At 34.6% G+C, this 17148-nt stretch overlaps 1 protein-coding gene across 8 annotated transcripts in view; it reads left to right on the top strand.

Moving 5' to 3' along the window:
* Positions 1-17148, top strand: part of LOC133844152 (rab11 family-interacting protein 3) — a 52723-nt gene that overhangs the window by 9857 nt on the left and 25718 nt on the right. For 3 of the 8 annotated variants that reach the window (XM_062278016.1, XM_062278015.1, XM_062278009.1), the window contains 4 exons: positions 3088-3254; positions 3326-3620; positions 3689-3757; positions 4882-4926. In XM_062278016.1, the coding sequence (XP_062134000.1) occupies positions 3122-3254; positions 3326-3620; positions 3689-3757; positions 4882-4926 (542 nt within the window). In that variant the 5' untranslated portion in view covers positions 3088-3121. Of the gene's footprint in view, positions 1-3087; positions 3255-3325; positions 3621-3688; positions 3758-4881; positions 4927-7965; positions 8124-10242; positions 10338-17148 lie in introns of those variants that run through there. The other 5 variants (XM_062278011.1, XM_062278010.1, XM_062278017.1 and 2 more) reach the window with 4 other exon arrangements.

The raw sequence follows: 17148 nt of genomic DNA, 5'->3' as shown, positions 1-17148 counted from the left end.
AAGTCATTGCCGAAATACTCTATTTTAAAGAAAAGATAAATTCTAATAATTTATGCTGAATTTATGAATTACGAAATTACGCAATAGAAACAAAAATAACTGAAAAGGTAATACGGAAATACTTTAAAATCAAATCACAAAAGCTGATCAAATAAATGATTGCATAGGAATATAATTAAATTAGTAATTACACTAGATAAATAAAAATCTGATGCTGAAATATTCTATTCTAAAAGCTTAACAACTAAATTCTTGAATATGAAAATAAATGAATTAGTAATTCTATTGAATTTGAAGGGAGTATTGATGGATGGAAATATATTTATTTTTTTCAAGAAATAATAAATGAATAAGATAAAAAACCTTAATAGATTCATCCATTGAGTATCAAAATATAATGTTTGTCTATTTATTTTATTTATGTTGTTTTTTGTCAAACTAAAAAGCTAAAAATAAAGCTAAGACATAGAATATAATTTATATACATATAAAATATAAATAAAATGTTAAATATGAAATATATTAATATTCAAAAATGAAATAAAATTTAAATATTTAGTTATTGAATAAATAAAATCAACTAATAAAATAACATCATGATCAAGACACACCCAATAAGATTTCCACATTTAGTTAATGAATAAACTCAACTACAATCAAGATACACCACAAGTCTGTAGTACTTCGCTACGTAAAGGGTATATAAAAAGTGACAGGCAACTAACGTTGCTGTTGTTGCTGTTGCGGTGCTATAGCAATCAGCTTTGACAGGGGGCAGAAGGGGCTGTCAAGCTCTCACACGCCCTCTTTCTTCTTGTTCGTTTGATTATGCATAGGAAAAGTCAATTGCATAAGTTTTTCGCCAACATTCCAGCATCGATTTTTCGTCGCTGCAGTTGTCGTCACGCCGACTCGACGATTGCCATTCGAGTTGAGACCCGATACGATAGACGACGAGTTCATTGCCCTCGTCGAAGTAGCCTCCTTCTGTCGCTTCCTCCCTCTTTTCCCTCTCCTTCCACCCACATTTACCTACGCCTTTTCGCTGTTTTGGTCAAATGTCAAAAGCATAAAAGTAAAGTTACTCTGTTTGTTGTTTGCTTAAGTGTATTTGTTTATTGTTGCTTGTTTTGCTGCCATTGTTGCGATTGTTGTTTATGTTGTTGTTGTTGTTGTTGTTATTTTCTATTTGCTTTCGTTTTGAACTTCTGCCATGTAATAATCATTTTTCATTATTGCGCATTTTTCCAGTTGAAAACGTTTTGTGTAATTGCCGATATATAGTCAGATAATCAATATTTAATCACAGCTCTTTATGTATCCCCCCATTATGACAAATTCCTATAATTGTGTATTTGCAATTGCTGCGTCTTTTATTTTATTGTTTACTCCGCGTATTAAAAGAGAAAAGAGTCATGCGATCAAGTTCAGCTGAGGTTGACAGAGATTTCTGTCAAATAAGAAAGTTACTCAACAGACCACAACAATATTAGATTGCAAAACATGATATTGCATGTGTTCTTAAAGAAAGTATACAACACAGAAAATAATTATCTATTCTCATTGTATGATTAAGAAATATTAATTTCATTACAAATACAAATATGTTTATTACTATTCCATTGTAAGAGAAAATTCTAATAAATAAATCAATTTCAATAAATCAAGATTTTGAAAATATGATTGTATTTTACTCCGATTAGCAAATTAACGTATTTTTAGATATTTGATTGAAAGTTTAATAAATTTTAATATTTATGTTCAAGAAAATATATTTTGATCAATCCTCAATGAACAATAATTTCTTAAGCTAAACTTCCCATTTCCTATTTTCCCTAATAAGGAGGTTCTTCGCTAATTGTTGGCCATAAGTATATCCAATAATGGGCATTATCTTGCATACCCAAAAGCGACAATAATACTGACCCAATTCTCAGAACCAAACGTCAACCAATATGCCATGACATATCAATCAATCATCAGAGCCAAACTCGTACAATCAACCTACTATCTGACAATCGTACTCAATACTATTTATAGAGTTTTTTCTTCCCAATCATTCCACCAATTCGTCTGCCTATTTGCTTTCTTCGTAACGAAAGCGTGCGTAAGCCGAAAGTAGGTAAAGTTCTGAAAAGGAACTAACAACAATTATAAAGTAATTACGCACGCTTAGCGGGAGTGACAAATAGGCCGCTGGAAATGTCGCCTGACCGACCAGTGACTGAGCTCCTTTCCTTTTCCCCTCTGCAGCTAATTGCGGGGGATGTTGTAGCTTAGTTGTCATGTTGTCAATGCTAATATCTGGGTACCAGGAAGTGACCACAACAAACCTCGACCCAATTGGGGAACTTGTTACGCTTTTGGTTGACCACTTCCGTTCGATTATTACCCTCTTTTTTATGGTTTACTATAGTTGGCATATTGCACCTGTTGCACTTACTATATGTACTTTCAATTTACGTTTCAGTTGAGTTGCACAACACCATTTTTTGTACAATCGATATGTCTGTAATTACCAGATATGTGTTGGGAAATACCCGAAAGTTCTGTTATTGTTTTTAATAGTAAAATACTTTGACTTTGTAACAAAATTAGAAGTATCCATTGAAATCTTAAAGGTTATAAAGTTTTTTAAAAACTCAATCTCATTGTTTTTCCTTTGTTGGTCATCAAAATATTGATATACAATCTAGAAAAGGGCTTTAATATGTAAAAATTACATATGAAAGCTGAAATTAGAATACGAGTTTAGAAAGAATTTAACTCTACTTTCCTCAGCTCTTTACTCGAAATTCATTTTGTCTTGTAAATACTGAATAATAGATTGAAAATAAATGAATTGTGTTTAATATTTAATAATGTCATGCCGGAATAGAAAGTGCTCTACATGTGCATGTCAGTCAAAGGGAGAGAATGCTCAAAATGAGATTGGGTGGGATTTTGAAGCACGTTGCACTTTTGCGGCCTCTTCGATTGCATGTGGCAAGTCGATTGACTGTCCTATTGACCTCTTTACAACTTTGCAAACTCACTGTTAGATAATGCAAGCAATAATGTTTCGCTTTTCTTCCATTTCGATTGCAGGTTGCAGATTGCAGTGAGCGAGCGGTTCGACAGAATGGCGCCCATGCCACGCATTCAGTTGGCCAACAGCAATGCGGCAATCAAGGCCAGCACCAATAATTTTCTCTATGCGGAAACTGTTTCCGGCGACAGCAGCCCAACGCCCAGCAGTCCGCCTTCGAGCACAGGTAAAATACAATACCAAAACTATCTATTAGATACATTCGTTAATGGGTATTCTCTTTGTCTTATCGACTAGCTGGCGTAGCCAAATCTCAGTGTTCGTCGCTGTCCGATGGTGAGTCCTTTGAGGGTTATGGCGAGAATGAATACAGCGGCCAATTGCGAGTGCCAGGCGGATCCCAAAGTAACAGCGGTGGCAGCCACAATAACAACAACAACAACAGCATCAGTGGTGGCAACGGAAGCTTATGCGTTAGCAATGGCAATGGTGTTGGCCACAGTGGGCACTCGAATGACGGCAATAACAATTTGAATGACAGCGCTGGCATTGAACTCGATCTGGCGCCGCATGTCTCATCATCGCCCAAGGAGTAGGTCGAACTCTTATTTTGCTGCACATTGAGTTTATTTATTGACTTATTCAACTTTTGTGTTGCAGTGACGAGGAGTTGAACATTATGCCCCGCGACAATTGGGCCAGACGCAGTCTGAGACGCACGCCTACAAGGTAAAGACAACAAAACAACAAACAAGTGGGAACTACTATATAAGGCCAACACGATCGGCAATTAGATATGGAAAGCACCGCATTAATTCGCATATACATACATATATGTGGTAGTAGAAACAAGTATTTATTATGTTGACACTGTGCACACACACACACACGCATAATCAGTGTCTCTATTTTGACGTAATGCTCATAAAGTGACCAGTTGGCCGGAGATCATCAACTGCTTTCCGTCCGTCCGTCTGTCCGTCCGTCTGTTTCTGTAAAACTATTTGAATATTTAACCTTTTCTTTGTATGGCTCACATATCTCCATCTGTAGGTACACAAAATGTGCATACACGGCTTGAGAAACCAGTTTTGTTTTTTCTATGGGCCACTCTCTGCCTCTCTATCTGCCTATCACGATCTCTCGCTTCGTCTCTCTCTTTTGCCGCTCGTTTAGGCCGTGATTCATGCGTACCTCAGACCAAAAATCGCAGTCGTGATCAGAGAGCGCTCATTGTTTCCGCTTAGTCGTCAACTCACCACAAGCTGTGAGCGAGAGTGGGAGAGAGACGAACTAAGGTGTGCTGTGTAGTTTGCTGTGGTGAACTGAAGATTCACCTGACAGCAGAGCATGGCTGCGCTCTTAAATCATACCGTAGGCAAGCTGTGCTGTGATCAACCTTTTGCTTAGGTACAATCCATTAAAGGTTGCAGAAATAAGAATATGAACATTTGGAATATCATATTACACGATATTAATCATAGTGTTAGATTTGTAATTATGTTAACTTTAGGAAATAAATGTTGAAACGTAAAAGCAAGATAATTCCGCTTTTACATTTTTATATTTGTTTTCCAAAAATTAGTCTAGAACAAAATTTGTATTGCAAACCAAAAAAGTAGCTTAATACCAGGACAAAAATATGGAAGTGTATAAACTAAATAACTTTGTAGACAACAGTTATTACAACTCCAACATTATTGGGAATTAAAACTACATTGTCAAAATAGTGAGACGACAGCGTACTTTTTCATATATATTCCTTTATTGAATCTTTGTGTCTTATGTGATAATTGATTTCCCCCATATACCGCAACTTATTCTCATTAAAATATCATATAAATTCTTTACAGCAATCCAGATAGTTTATCCCAGCGTCGTTGGGGCTCCATGAGACAGTAAGCAATAATTTCCATAATTCCTTTTGAGTTTCGCATTTTCATCTTCATAATTTGGCTTGCTTTTTTGGGTTATCATGTAGAGCTCTTCATATGAATCTAACTTTCGTCATTTCAATTGCTGCCCATCTGGTTGTGGTTTATTAATTATATAACAACTAGAATAAGCTGTAAATATGTACAAAAGTTAATGCATTTTAATACTTGTATAATCTGAATTTTAATCCAACACTTTTCTTCGCATATTTTCTTTCCTTTTTCCCAGCTTATCTTTTGGGTTTGCTCGATATAAAATTCAATTGACTTGTTTTCGTTTTTTCAAGTACATTCATAAATTTGTTGTGAATGTTTTCCGCTTTGCGACCCACAAAAATTAATGTTCGTGTTTGTTGTCATCAAATTGTACCATCTCAGCGAAAAAGAATTCTTGTTTGCGGTCGCATTTAATTGTCTAGTTCATGGTTGGATATAAATTCTAGAGATTAATAGTTCCAGATTAAAGATTAAGCAACTTCTCGACTGATTTTTCCTTGTTTCCTGTGTCGCCTTCTTTTTCGCTCAACTTTGTTCGCTTCAAGTGAAAAGGTTGAAGGTACTCTTTGAGTCTTCAGTGTCTTCGGTTCGAGTTGACTTGGCTTACAAGTTTTGCAGACTTCTTTTTATCGTTTTTGTTGTTGCCTTTGTATTTTTTGCATTATTTTGTTGGGGTTGTCATGCCGTTGGAATGCGCACAGCGAAAGAGAGTAAACTGGAGAGAAACAGAAACGGGTTTTACTTTTCGAGCTGCTGGCAAATTCAGTTAACTCTTGGTTTTCATCTTCATCTTGCTACAGAATTTAGGCCGCTATTTTGTCAAGCTACCACAATTGGCAATTGACCCAAAAGTGTTTTGCCAGCTGGTCAAATGTAGTTTTTTTTTTGTAATGCTTTTGCAGCTTTTGAGTGTTCGTGCAGCGTCAATTAGTGGTGGGAAATCTTGGCTAATTAGATGCAAACATTGCGCTGCAATCAGTTAAGGTTAAGTTAACCTTGATGTGCAAGTGTCTCGTAAATTGCTGCTGCTGCTATTGCCGCTGGGCTCTTGACTTTCCGGCCATTGCATCTATCGAGTTAACCAGCCAAGCACTTTTTATCCTGTGTTCCCAGCCAGCTTTAATTTGTCATGCAAATGTCTTTTGTTTTTCTTGGGAAAAGCTTGCTTCAATTTTTTTTTTCTTTTTTTTGTGGGTGGGTGATTTCCTTTTTGATTTGCCTAATTCAATTTAAAATTTAACGTAATTCAATACCAAACTTAAAAAACTGTTGCAAAACTAGTTTAAACGCGCCAGCGTTGCATGTCATCCCTTGGAGTTGAAGTTGGGGCTGGAATTCTCGATGGTTGCAATTTCGGTGGGCCTGGAAGAATCCTGGTCGAATTTGGAGGACATGGAGGAGATGGTACTACGGGAAAATTTGCCTGCACAGACATTTCCCGAACTGGAATTTCATCGCTATCCTCTTCTTCAAATTCTAGACGTTCTTCGTGTTCCTTGATTACGGCATTCTCAATGTTTGTTAGTTTCCGGTCCATATTACGAATAATTTTCATCAGGGTGTTTCTTCCACCGATAAGGATCCGTTCATATTTTATCAAACCATAAGCGACAAACACAGAAAAAGCAAATACGATATAGAAAATCAGGGATTGCCAGGGCAAACCCTTAAAATATTCGGAGAACCAATCAACGAAACGCAACGAAGTTTTTTCGGTCTCATTTTTAGATGAAAACCATTTCTTTATAAATCCTTTCATTATTAAAAGTAATACTATTATATATCAAGTAACTAAAAGTATGAATGTTTTTGTGAGACTGAAAAACATTCGATCAAATTTGCTAAAGCAAAAGTCTACACAGGTCGATGCTTGCTACGATTGCTTTTCAAGTTTGTAAACTGACTTTAGTTTTCTTTCATGCCTACTTTTGTTTAGGTATTCCTGAGGTTACAGCCCATCAATTAGACTTAAGGCTTAAATAATTGGCTCACGTTTTTACAGTTTTTGGCAATTCTTCAGTATTTGGCAAAGTGTCAGCTGTTATTTGGCAGTTAGCGATTGCTGGTATCTATTGGATACACACAAAAGCAAATATGTACATATATTTGTGCACATTTGTTGTTGCCACATTAAAATATTCCATTTAGACTGCATTGTTTGTCTTGGCCGGGCAAATAGTTTTTAGCATCGAACTTGACGAACATCGAACTTGTTGCAAGTGCAGGGCAACAGTTTTGTTCGAAACCAAAGCAAACAACGTGCTGCCAGATTTTTTTTTAGATTTGTGGAATACTGATGTAATGGTTTACCAGAAAAAAACTTGGTCATCTTGGCATTTGGTTTTATTATATGATATTTAGAGGCATTTTCCATTGGCTGGCTGGTTGGAAAATAATAGCTGTCAACGGCTCGAAACAGTGTTAAAAATAATAAGAATGTCAATTAGAGTAATATCTTGCTTTATCCGTATAGCATAGAATGTATAGGAAACTATAGCGAAATGTAAAATAAACTTACTAAATACAACTTACACTAATAAACTAAATTAGTAATTACAGATTAATGTTTGCCACTGCACTGCGGATGCTGCTTTGCTGGCTGTGCAGCTGCCCTTTTCAGCAGTCTGGCAACGCCGTATGTGTTCTCCCACGCTCACCTTAGCGCCATAGCAAATAGTTTTATTTTGTAGAGTGGCGTGCACTTCGTCTCTCGCTCCCTCAGAGAGCATAGAGAGAGACTGCACTTGCCCATCGCTAGCTGGTTTGTTTATTATGTTTTGGCTGCCTGTTCGGCCACTGTTCGCTCTCTCTTTCTTTCTCTGCCTCTCTCCACACACATGCTCGTAGTTGCGCTCATTGCTCTCACGCTCTCGCTATGTGTGTTTTTGGTTGCGTCGAACCTGTTTGTTAGCCGCATTTTCAGATTGGCAGCGGCATTTTGCGTTGATTTTTTAGTTTGAAACTTGCTGCAAACGCGTGCAGTTGGCATTTTTCGTTACGTTGAATTTTGGCATCAAACATTTCGTTCGTGCGTGTTTGTTGTTGTGGTGTGTTATTGTATTCACATCCGACTCGAGACTGAATCGCATCCATCGTCAGTCACACTCGGTTCCGGTGTGGCATTATAAAAATCTACACAAAATTCCGCAGCAGCATAATAAAAAGTATGTGAAAGCGGACAACGCGTCGTATACGAAACATTGCTAAAGTTTTTATTTTTTTTTGCGTTGTTTGTGGCTCCTCTTTATTGTTGTCTACGTTGTTGTTTCGCTGTTTGTGTTATTAAGTGCGAAGAGTGCGCGAAAACGAGCAGCAAAAAATTAAAAATAAAATACAGAAAAAAAAATAATGAAATATTTTAAGATTTTTTTGGCCATAAATTTCGCTTTCCATGGAATAGAAAACGCAGCGCGCGTTTTAGTTGTTATTACTATTACTATTTACAACGAGTTATTGTTTTAAGTGCTTGTTGTTGGTGTCGTAGCTACTGTTGTTGTTATTGTTGCTGTAGCTGTTGCTTACACTTTGGTAATTTACGGCGTCACGCCTTAATGACTGCAACAAGCGTCAACAACTGACGAACGGGCCGAAACTGACGAGGCTGAGAGTCATTGTTGCACATGCCTACAGAGAGACTCGCACAGCAAAGCAGCAAAGCAGCAGCAGCAGCAGCACACACTCAATCATATAGACAACACACACACCTCTGTCTCTGACATGTCTTCACTCACACACACACACACACACGTGGTCAAAAATGTGTTGCCCACGCCCTTTTGTTGCACGCGTTGCAATGTCTTACATCAACATTGAAATCAAGAAATACAAAAAACCAAATCAAAACACTCACGAAAATTCTTATACTCACCATAATTGTGTGGCTGTCGATACCCTTTCAAATGTGTTTTGTAAAGTCTTAAAAAAACTTGAAAGCGATGCAAATTTTTCCTTAATAATATTTGCAGCTAAAATTTAGTAGAATAATGCGAAATAAGAAAGCAGACAAGTTTCTACAGTTTAACAACTTAAAAATAAATAAAATAATATGTGAATTCATATAATAAAATAAATAACTAAAAGATTTTGAAGAATTTGCAGTTTAAACAAAAAATTAAACAATTTAAATATGTGTTGTTATCAATTTAACATTTTAATCGTATTATAATGCAATTCAAAATGCAATCAATCCGTAACTTAAGAGTATCTTGTGCTTCAAAAGTATATTCACTTGATTAATTACAAACTAAACAGTTGAATAATCGAAGAACTGCAATCATCAATTCGACGTGGCCGTCCATAAGATCTATTAAAAAGAGAAGACCGCAGCAGACAGCGAAGACTTCTCATTTCCTAACACTAAGTGCATCAATGTGTATGTGTATCTGTGTGTGTGTGACTGTGTCTGTGTGTCTGTGGTTGTGTTTATTGCACACCCTTTGTGAGAGAGCGCGCAATGCATCAATCAAAATCAAATCGTTTTATAGCCTTAATTACACTTAAGCAGCCATAAAAGTCGGTTAACAGTTGGTGCACAATTTCATTGGTAGTTGATCAAAAGGCGTTGAAGGAAGAGCAACGGCAGACAGACTGTGATCGCATTTGATTTTCTATTGTTTTTTTGTTTCTGCTTTTGCTTTTACTCACTTTTTTCGGTTGTCGGTTGTTGGTTGTTGGATGTCGATTTTCAGTTTTCATTTTCGCTTTCGGATGGGGGCATTTAACGACGTTATCAGAGCTAAGAAAAGCTGCAATGAAGAAAAACGCGTGTCTATGAAATATTAGCCATAAATCACAGACACAGAGGGGCTACAAATGCAATTGTCTATTGTTGTAGTTGTTGTTCGTGTTCGTGTTGTAGTTGATTTGTAATGAAAAGTGAAGCGTGGCCTCTTGCGAAAGTGTAAAATCGAACACAAAACTGAGCTTCAAAAGTGCTGAAAATGTTGTAGGAAAAAAAAACGCTGAAAAATGTTGCAAGCATGTGTAAATGGGATGTACATCAACTAAATGATCGAAATAAATTGACGTTGCATAAAAATCTTTAACAAGGAAGTGCAAAGTGTCTTATAAAGTGTCCTGTTGTGCAGTGTGAAGCCACTTAACGCAGTCCAGTGTAAACGTCTTAAGTTAAGTGGAAACAGAGATAATTCAATGAAGTTTCTTTGTAAACAATTTCTTAACAAACTTATCTTATCTGAGAAAAGGCCATTTGAATGACGTGCAATGCGGCCAATGGCCAAGACGATAAGCAAATGAGTTAATCGCAAAGATAAAACCAAATTAAATGAACAATCAAATACGAAGAAGGCTACACAATCACATATGGATGATGAATATTTTGAGTATTTTCCTTATGACCGCAGTCATTTGAGAAAAATGTGCGTATACTTGACGATAATCTCGTTGAATGTTGTTCTAGTTGTGGTTATTTGTTGTTGCACCTAAATGTCATGTAAAGCATTGTTGAAATGTCTGCTAATTCTTAAGAAACTCGAAAGCTAAGCGACACGCCCATCAACGCCCTCACACACACACACACACATTCACATTCATCACACCCACATAACAATAAACACACTTTCGCTTCTGTAAACAATTGTGTGGCTCTGTGAGTCAGCTCGAGACTCCTACCTAGATCACAGTATTTCTTTGGAAATCGCAACAATCGCGAATTTGTCTTGACCCGAGCATTAAGTATTTCAATGGATTTTCCCTTCGTCGTAAACGTAGCATGACAACTTTCTGAAAGACTCAAATATATTATTGAAAGAAAAGTCTAACATATATATCTATAGAGACTTTCTGAAGCACAGAAATATATTAATACAAAGAAGTCAATATTCCTATAAGCATTTAAAAAGTGTCGCATCTTTTACTATAAAGAAAAAAACCTTTCGCAATCTCCTTAGGCTGATTATAATAACATGATAAGCAGTGAAAACTTACCATATTTAATTAAAGTCCAAACTCAAAGTCTTAGTCTAACGATTCTTATAAAATTTTAGAAATATGTCTTAAAGACATTAACTAGAAAATAACCGTTTTAATAGCTTAATAATCTTAGGTAAGAAAAACGTTTGGTTAGCTGCTTAACTATGATAAATGAAGCAATCATTTGCCAATCTATCAATAAATATAAAAGTCATTGTGTATGACATTATGTAGTTATGCTTTTGCATTTTTGGTTTTTAGCTGTTTATATAATTTTTGTATTCTTTGGAGCATGCTTTTTTCATACATATATAATTATATAACTGAATAGATCGTGTGTTAGTTTGAATGCGGAAGATATATCAAGATTAACCCTATTTATAAGTCATTAATCATGTTTTTCAATGGAATATATAAAAGACAATAAATGTGATTAGTATATTCAATTGAAAATGTAGTGAATGATTTCTGTTTGTATAGAACTAAAGCATTAGAATTTTATTGGTATAGAGTATATAAAAATACTTTAGTATAGAAATCAAGAACTTAATAATTTGTTGTTATATGTTATATAAAAATACTGTAGTTATATCAAGAGAAGATTTGTCTATTTTTCAATGGAATATATTAGACAATAAATATGATTACAAAGAGAATGATTTGTGTTTGTATAGATTTTAAGAACTTAGTATTTTGTTGCTATATGGTATATAAAAATACTGTAGTATATCAAACAAAGGTTTGTCTATATTTTAATGGAATATATTAGATAATAATTATTATTAGTATATCCCATTTAAGTCATAGAGAATGATTTCTGTTTGTATAGATTTAGAATAATTTAGAATTGTTGTTATACAGTATATAAAAATACTGCAGTATATCAAATAGTACTGTAGTATGCAGCAATAGTAGTATATCAAAATATAGTCTATATATTCGTATTTTTCTCAACTCTATTTACTTAAGATCATCGTTCTCTACTCGCGCGTAGTTGCTGTGATTTATCTCACACATTGTCACACTCGTTTTATAAGTTCGGTAACGTCTGCTCCCCCACATATAATAATTGTTAGGAACATTGTCAAAGTGCCGTCATTTGCGTATTTTAACAACCTGCTGTTAATTAGACTTTACTGCGCTTCATGTCAGCTGACAAAGGGTCGCGTTTCACTAGCTCTACTCCACTGGCCTCAACACTATTTGCCAGCATTCCCCTTGCTCTTCTATCCCCTCTTCCAGTGAAGTATTTGTAAATATTGTTACCAGTTTGACGCACTTGTTAATACCTGTTGCGATTCAGGTAAAAGTCAAAGCAGTCAAAACGTGCGACCGACAGTCAAAGCAAACTCAACCGAAAGTTTTAATGATTACGATTACCTCTTCAGCTATAAAGCTTACCCTGGTAAGGAGTCGGTGGAGAGGAGAGGAGAGGCGGGGTCGCGGTAGGCGTCGAGACAGCAACAAATTAAATAATCAGCCAAAGTTGTGAGTTTCTTGAACTTCGTTGTGGTTGTCTGCTTAAAATTCAACACACAGACAATGGAACTTTACTTTTTTTCCCTTGGATATTTCTTCTTTTATTTTGCATTATACCTCGTCTTATATTTATGTTTCATATTTTTTTTGTGGCTGCGCTGCGAGTCAATCAATCAAATGGCAAATTATGCAAAACCCCGAACACTTGACTAAGCATATTAGGCGGGGCCCAATGCTAAGTAGTATCTACTCTATAAATTGACCCACATTTACTCGAATAATATTTGCAAATTGCGTTTGTTTGCACTTCACAAAGTAGTTTCAAATGAAACGCCTCGATGCCTCAAGTATGTGAGTAAACAGTTACTTCTTTTTTTTTTGTGAAGTATTACCAAAGGATGGTCACTCTAAACACACCTTTCAAGTCCGCTCGAAACCTGCTCATTAAATGCCCTGGGAAACGCGACTATTTTTTTAATGGTATTATGGCATTTTTAATGTGCTCTTGGTACCGTTTAATTTATTTTGTGTTTTCGGGAAAAACTTCAATGGGTGAAAAACTCATTTTATAACGTTTCTTATTGTCATTTCTCCGCATTCCGAAATTCAACTAGCAAAGCGACTTTTTTTTAATTGTATTTCCCTAAGCAAAGTTTTGTGGGAAACAAGTGGAAGTTGCTAATGAAAAGAAAGTTGTGAATCGAGTGGCTGTATTGATGGAAATATTTCTAGAAATCGCACAGAATCGGAGAATTGAAAGAGATGTTTTGAGACTCATTATAAACCGTGACTTAGTATATATGATATTTGAGTGGTATATGTGGTATATACGGTATATGCAGTACATATGATATATATGGTATGTGTGGTATATACGGTAAATGTGGTATATATGGTATATATGGCATGTGTGGTATATACGGTATATGTGGTATATGCGGTATATGTGGTATATATAGTATATATGGCATATATGACATATATGGTATATGTGGTATATATTGCATATATGGTATTTTATTCTATATCCCATGTATTCTATTCAATAATCCAAATATACAACTAGAAACAAATATTTCAATTTAATCCCTTTTGATAAAAAGCTCCATCGCATTTGAATAGAGCATCACACTATACAGTTAGCACTCGATAGAAAGGAGCAACGAACTCGCTTCTATAGTCAAGCCACTAGTTATGTCATTGACTGAACAAAGAATATAAAACTTATATAAAAATTGTAATGAATTTCTATTCACTCCACACACACGACTTTTGCAAGCTTTTCCATACATATACATATATTTACCCTTTTGCTAAACCAAACAAAATTCTCAACCGTAAACCAAGCGGAACGTTGGCAGAAGGGAGCTGTAGGGAGGGAAAGGGCAGTCACAGCAATTGAGCGTGCGCCTCGCAGCTTTTAGGGAGCGAGAAGAGTAGAGAAGAGAAACATTCATTCAACAGGTGTGTGTGTGACCTGTACCGGTGTCTCTTCTTCGACTGTCACTTTGATGGCTGAGAACTGCAAAACTCCTTGCAAGGGCTGAGCTCAGGTTGAATGCGCTGCCTGAGGGTGCCGAGAGAGGTGATTAAACGATAAAGTGGGGGGAACTTCTAGGAAAAAATTCAGACAAAGGAAGACAAGAGCGTACCTACGTAGTTAAGTACTTCCTTTTAAATAATAGCTGATGCAATTACGGCATATTGTGAGGGGACAAAGAGCAGAGAATATAGTAAATATTATTTTAAATATACGTATACATTTAAAATAATCATTTATAAAAATATAATATATAAATATAGGCAGTTTTAAATATTTTATGAGGTATATATGGTATATGAAGTATATATGGTATATTACGGTATATATAAGGTATATTATGGTATATATACATATATAATATATAAGGTATAAAGTATATTATACTAAATTCTCTATTTAGAGATATAAAATGGGATGGGTTGCAAATTTAACTCAAAAAAGTTCAAGTTTAAGGCAGTCAACAACATTACTTCCGTGTCAATAAAATATTACATAAATAAAACAAACAAAAGTCATAGAAGTTGGGGCAAAGTAATATGAAAAGTTCATGAAAAAGATAGATATATGGTAGAATATAATACTAATATATTTAATTGCAAGAAACTCTATGTAGTATGTATTTGGTTGATTATACTTCCAAAGAAAGAGTATATTAAAAGTTTTATTTAAGAGCATGTTAAATCTTATAGGTCATTAAATGATTACCGTAGATCATTAAGAACTTCTTGCTAAATACATGTGACAAAATAAAAGTACAACAAAAAAAACAGGGAAAAATAATGAAGAGAAGAAAGACCGAGTGCGAGCGGGAAACAATGCGAGGGAGATGGCGATTGAGCAACACCGAAAGGGCATCTCGTATTTAATTGCAGAGTATCGTAATGTGAAATAAAAAACATAAAAAACAGTCTGCCGTAATTTCCGGCCGGCGTGTTTCAATTAACTGCAATTCGAGCGTGTGTGTTCCAAAGTGTTTCTAAAAACGAGCAGAACCCGAATATTATTTTGAAGCGAAGGTCACCTACTTCTGCTTGTTTGAATATGTATGAATTTGAATGTGAGTGTGAGTGTGTTTGTATGAATGTATGAATGTAGGTGCCACAGCTGTCCAAATGCCAGCAACAATTTCTATCGATAGCGAGTAGAAAAAATATAAATGTATATAAAAAAGGCAGTTAAACCAAATGCGACCTCAATCATAATTTGTTTAAACAGTTTTTTTTTTTTTTGTTGATTACATGTCATTACCTTGATCGTTTTTATAATTAACTGTCAGTTTTTGTGCTATTCGTTGTTTCATTTTAATGCACGAATATATAATTTTTTGTTTTGCGATATCAAATTTTCTACGCATTGAAAAGTTGTTAAACAACCAAATGATAAATTTATTTCTGCTGCCTTTTTTTGTAGCCGGTTTTATTTTCGACATTTTGTAATTTGTGGCCGGCTGGTTTATATAGTAGATGATGATGTTGCATGTTGTCTTGTGTCGTGCAACTGTGCCACATTCTAATGCCGCGTCGAGAGCACTTTGATTTGCACCTGCCACCTGCCACATTTCGTTGCGATTTAATGCCAATTTCAATTTGCATCAATAAAATGCCAAGCGCTGTGAACCAAAGCAAAAGCAAAACTCAAAGCCAACCGCACAGCTCAAGTATAAGTATTTTACGTGTATTTTATTCCCATTTTCGATGACGATTTGCAGTTGTTATTTATACTCTATTTATAATTGAATAGGGTATAGACGAATACACAAGCAAAACACACATTAATGAAGAACAAATTTAAATTAATCTAAATTTATAATACGAAATATTTTTATTTATAAACTAGATCTTTTTTATTCCTTTAATTTCCCGTTTTATAAGGGTATTCGCATTCGCCACGTAGCTGCGAATTTTTGGTTTTTCCGCCACTAGTTTTTCCGTTGATTATGCTGAAAATTGTTGCTCAAATTGCGCAACTTTGTGTGGCACATTAAAATTGTTGTTCGGCTCGAACACTTCGCACAAAAATGCGCGATTGCCAATTTTGACGGAAACTACAAAAAACAGTACAACAATATTGTTGTTTATTATGATTTTTTAAATTTGTTAATATGCTGTTTTATTTTGTTTTATTTGCATTTATCTTCCATAATGTTTTTGTGTGTACTTTAATTTGTGTTGTGAAGTATAATTTAGTTCAGTTATTGATAATTATTCATTATTATTATTTTGATGCAAAGTGCCTTTATTTTTCAAGTTTATTTATTATTCATTTTGAAGTTTATGCAATTTAATTGAATTTTTCAAGTTTATAATTTATTCATTTTGGAGTTTATGCAATTTAATTATTATTTTCATTCATTTCATTTAATTTAATTTTGTAGATTTCCTAATTATACATTTTAGAGTTTTTGCAATTTAATTATTATTTTCATTCATTTGATTTAATTTTTAAAATTTATTTATTATATATTTTGGTAGTTTATGCAATTAAATTTAATGTTTCAAGTTTATTATTTATTAATTTTTGAGTTTATGCAATTTAATTATTATTTTTAACTCATTCATTTAATTTAATTTTTCTAGTTTATTAATTATACATTTTGGACTTTATGCAATTTAATTATTTTCATTGGCATAACTATATATTTTACTCAATTTAATATTTAATTATGTTTTTCATCTTATTCATCAATTCACATATTTTTATACAAATTTAGTTTATCTATTTTTTATTTTTATAAATTGTTATCTGTGTCTCCAGCTTGGCAAAAAACCTTGCTAATTTGAATGAATTGCTTTTTATACTTGTTGTGGCTGCTGTTGCCACGATTATTTTTGTTGTTGCTGTGGTTGTTGTTGTTGTGAGTAGTGCTGGTCTTGTACACTTTATGTTGTTGCTAAAAATAAGTCATAAACCAGATGAGACATATTTTTTTTTGTATTTTATTATATTTCTAGCGCAGCAACAACAACAAAAACAACAAAGTGGGTTAATGAGTTCACTCTTGGTCGAAGTTGTTAGGGGAAAAGTAAGGGGGGGAGAGAGAGAGAGAGGCTGCAGCTAAGGCTGAGCCACAGCCCCCCATTATAAGCAAGATCTACTCTATATATATATGTATATATATATATCTTATTTTATGTTAGTCTGCGGTTGAGGTTGTTGGGTTTTATTTTGGCAAACATTTTTGCGTTGATTTTCTAATTCAATTAGAGTGCAAAAACTGATTTGCCGCTTTGCGGCTT

Source organism: Drosophila sulfurigaster, chromosome 3 (assembly GCF_023558435.1).
Source record: "Drosophila sulfurigaster albostrigata strain 15112-1811.04 chromosome 3, ASM2355843v2, whole genome shotgun sequence".
NCBI lineage: Eukaryota > Metazoa > Arthropoda > Insecta > Diptera > Drosophilidae > Drosophila > Drosophila sulfurigaster.
Note: the sequence above shows the minus strand (reverse complement) of the source record. Positions and strands in the feature narration are given on the sequence as shown.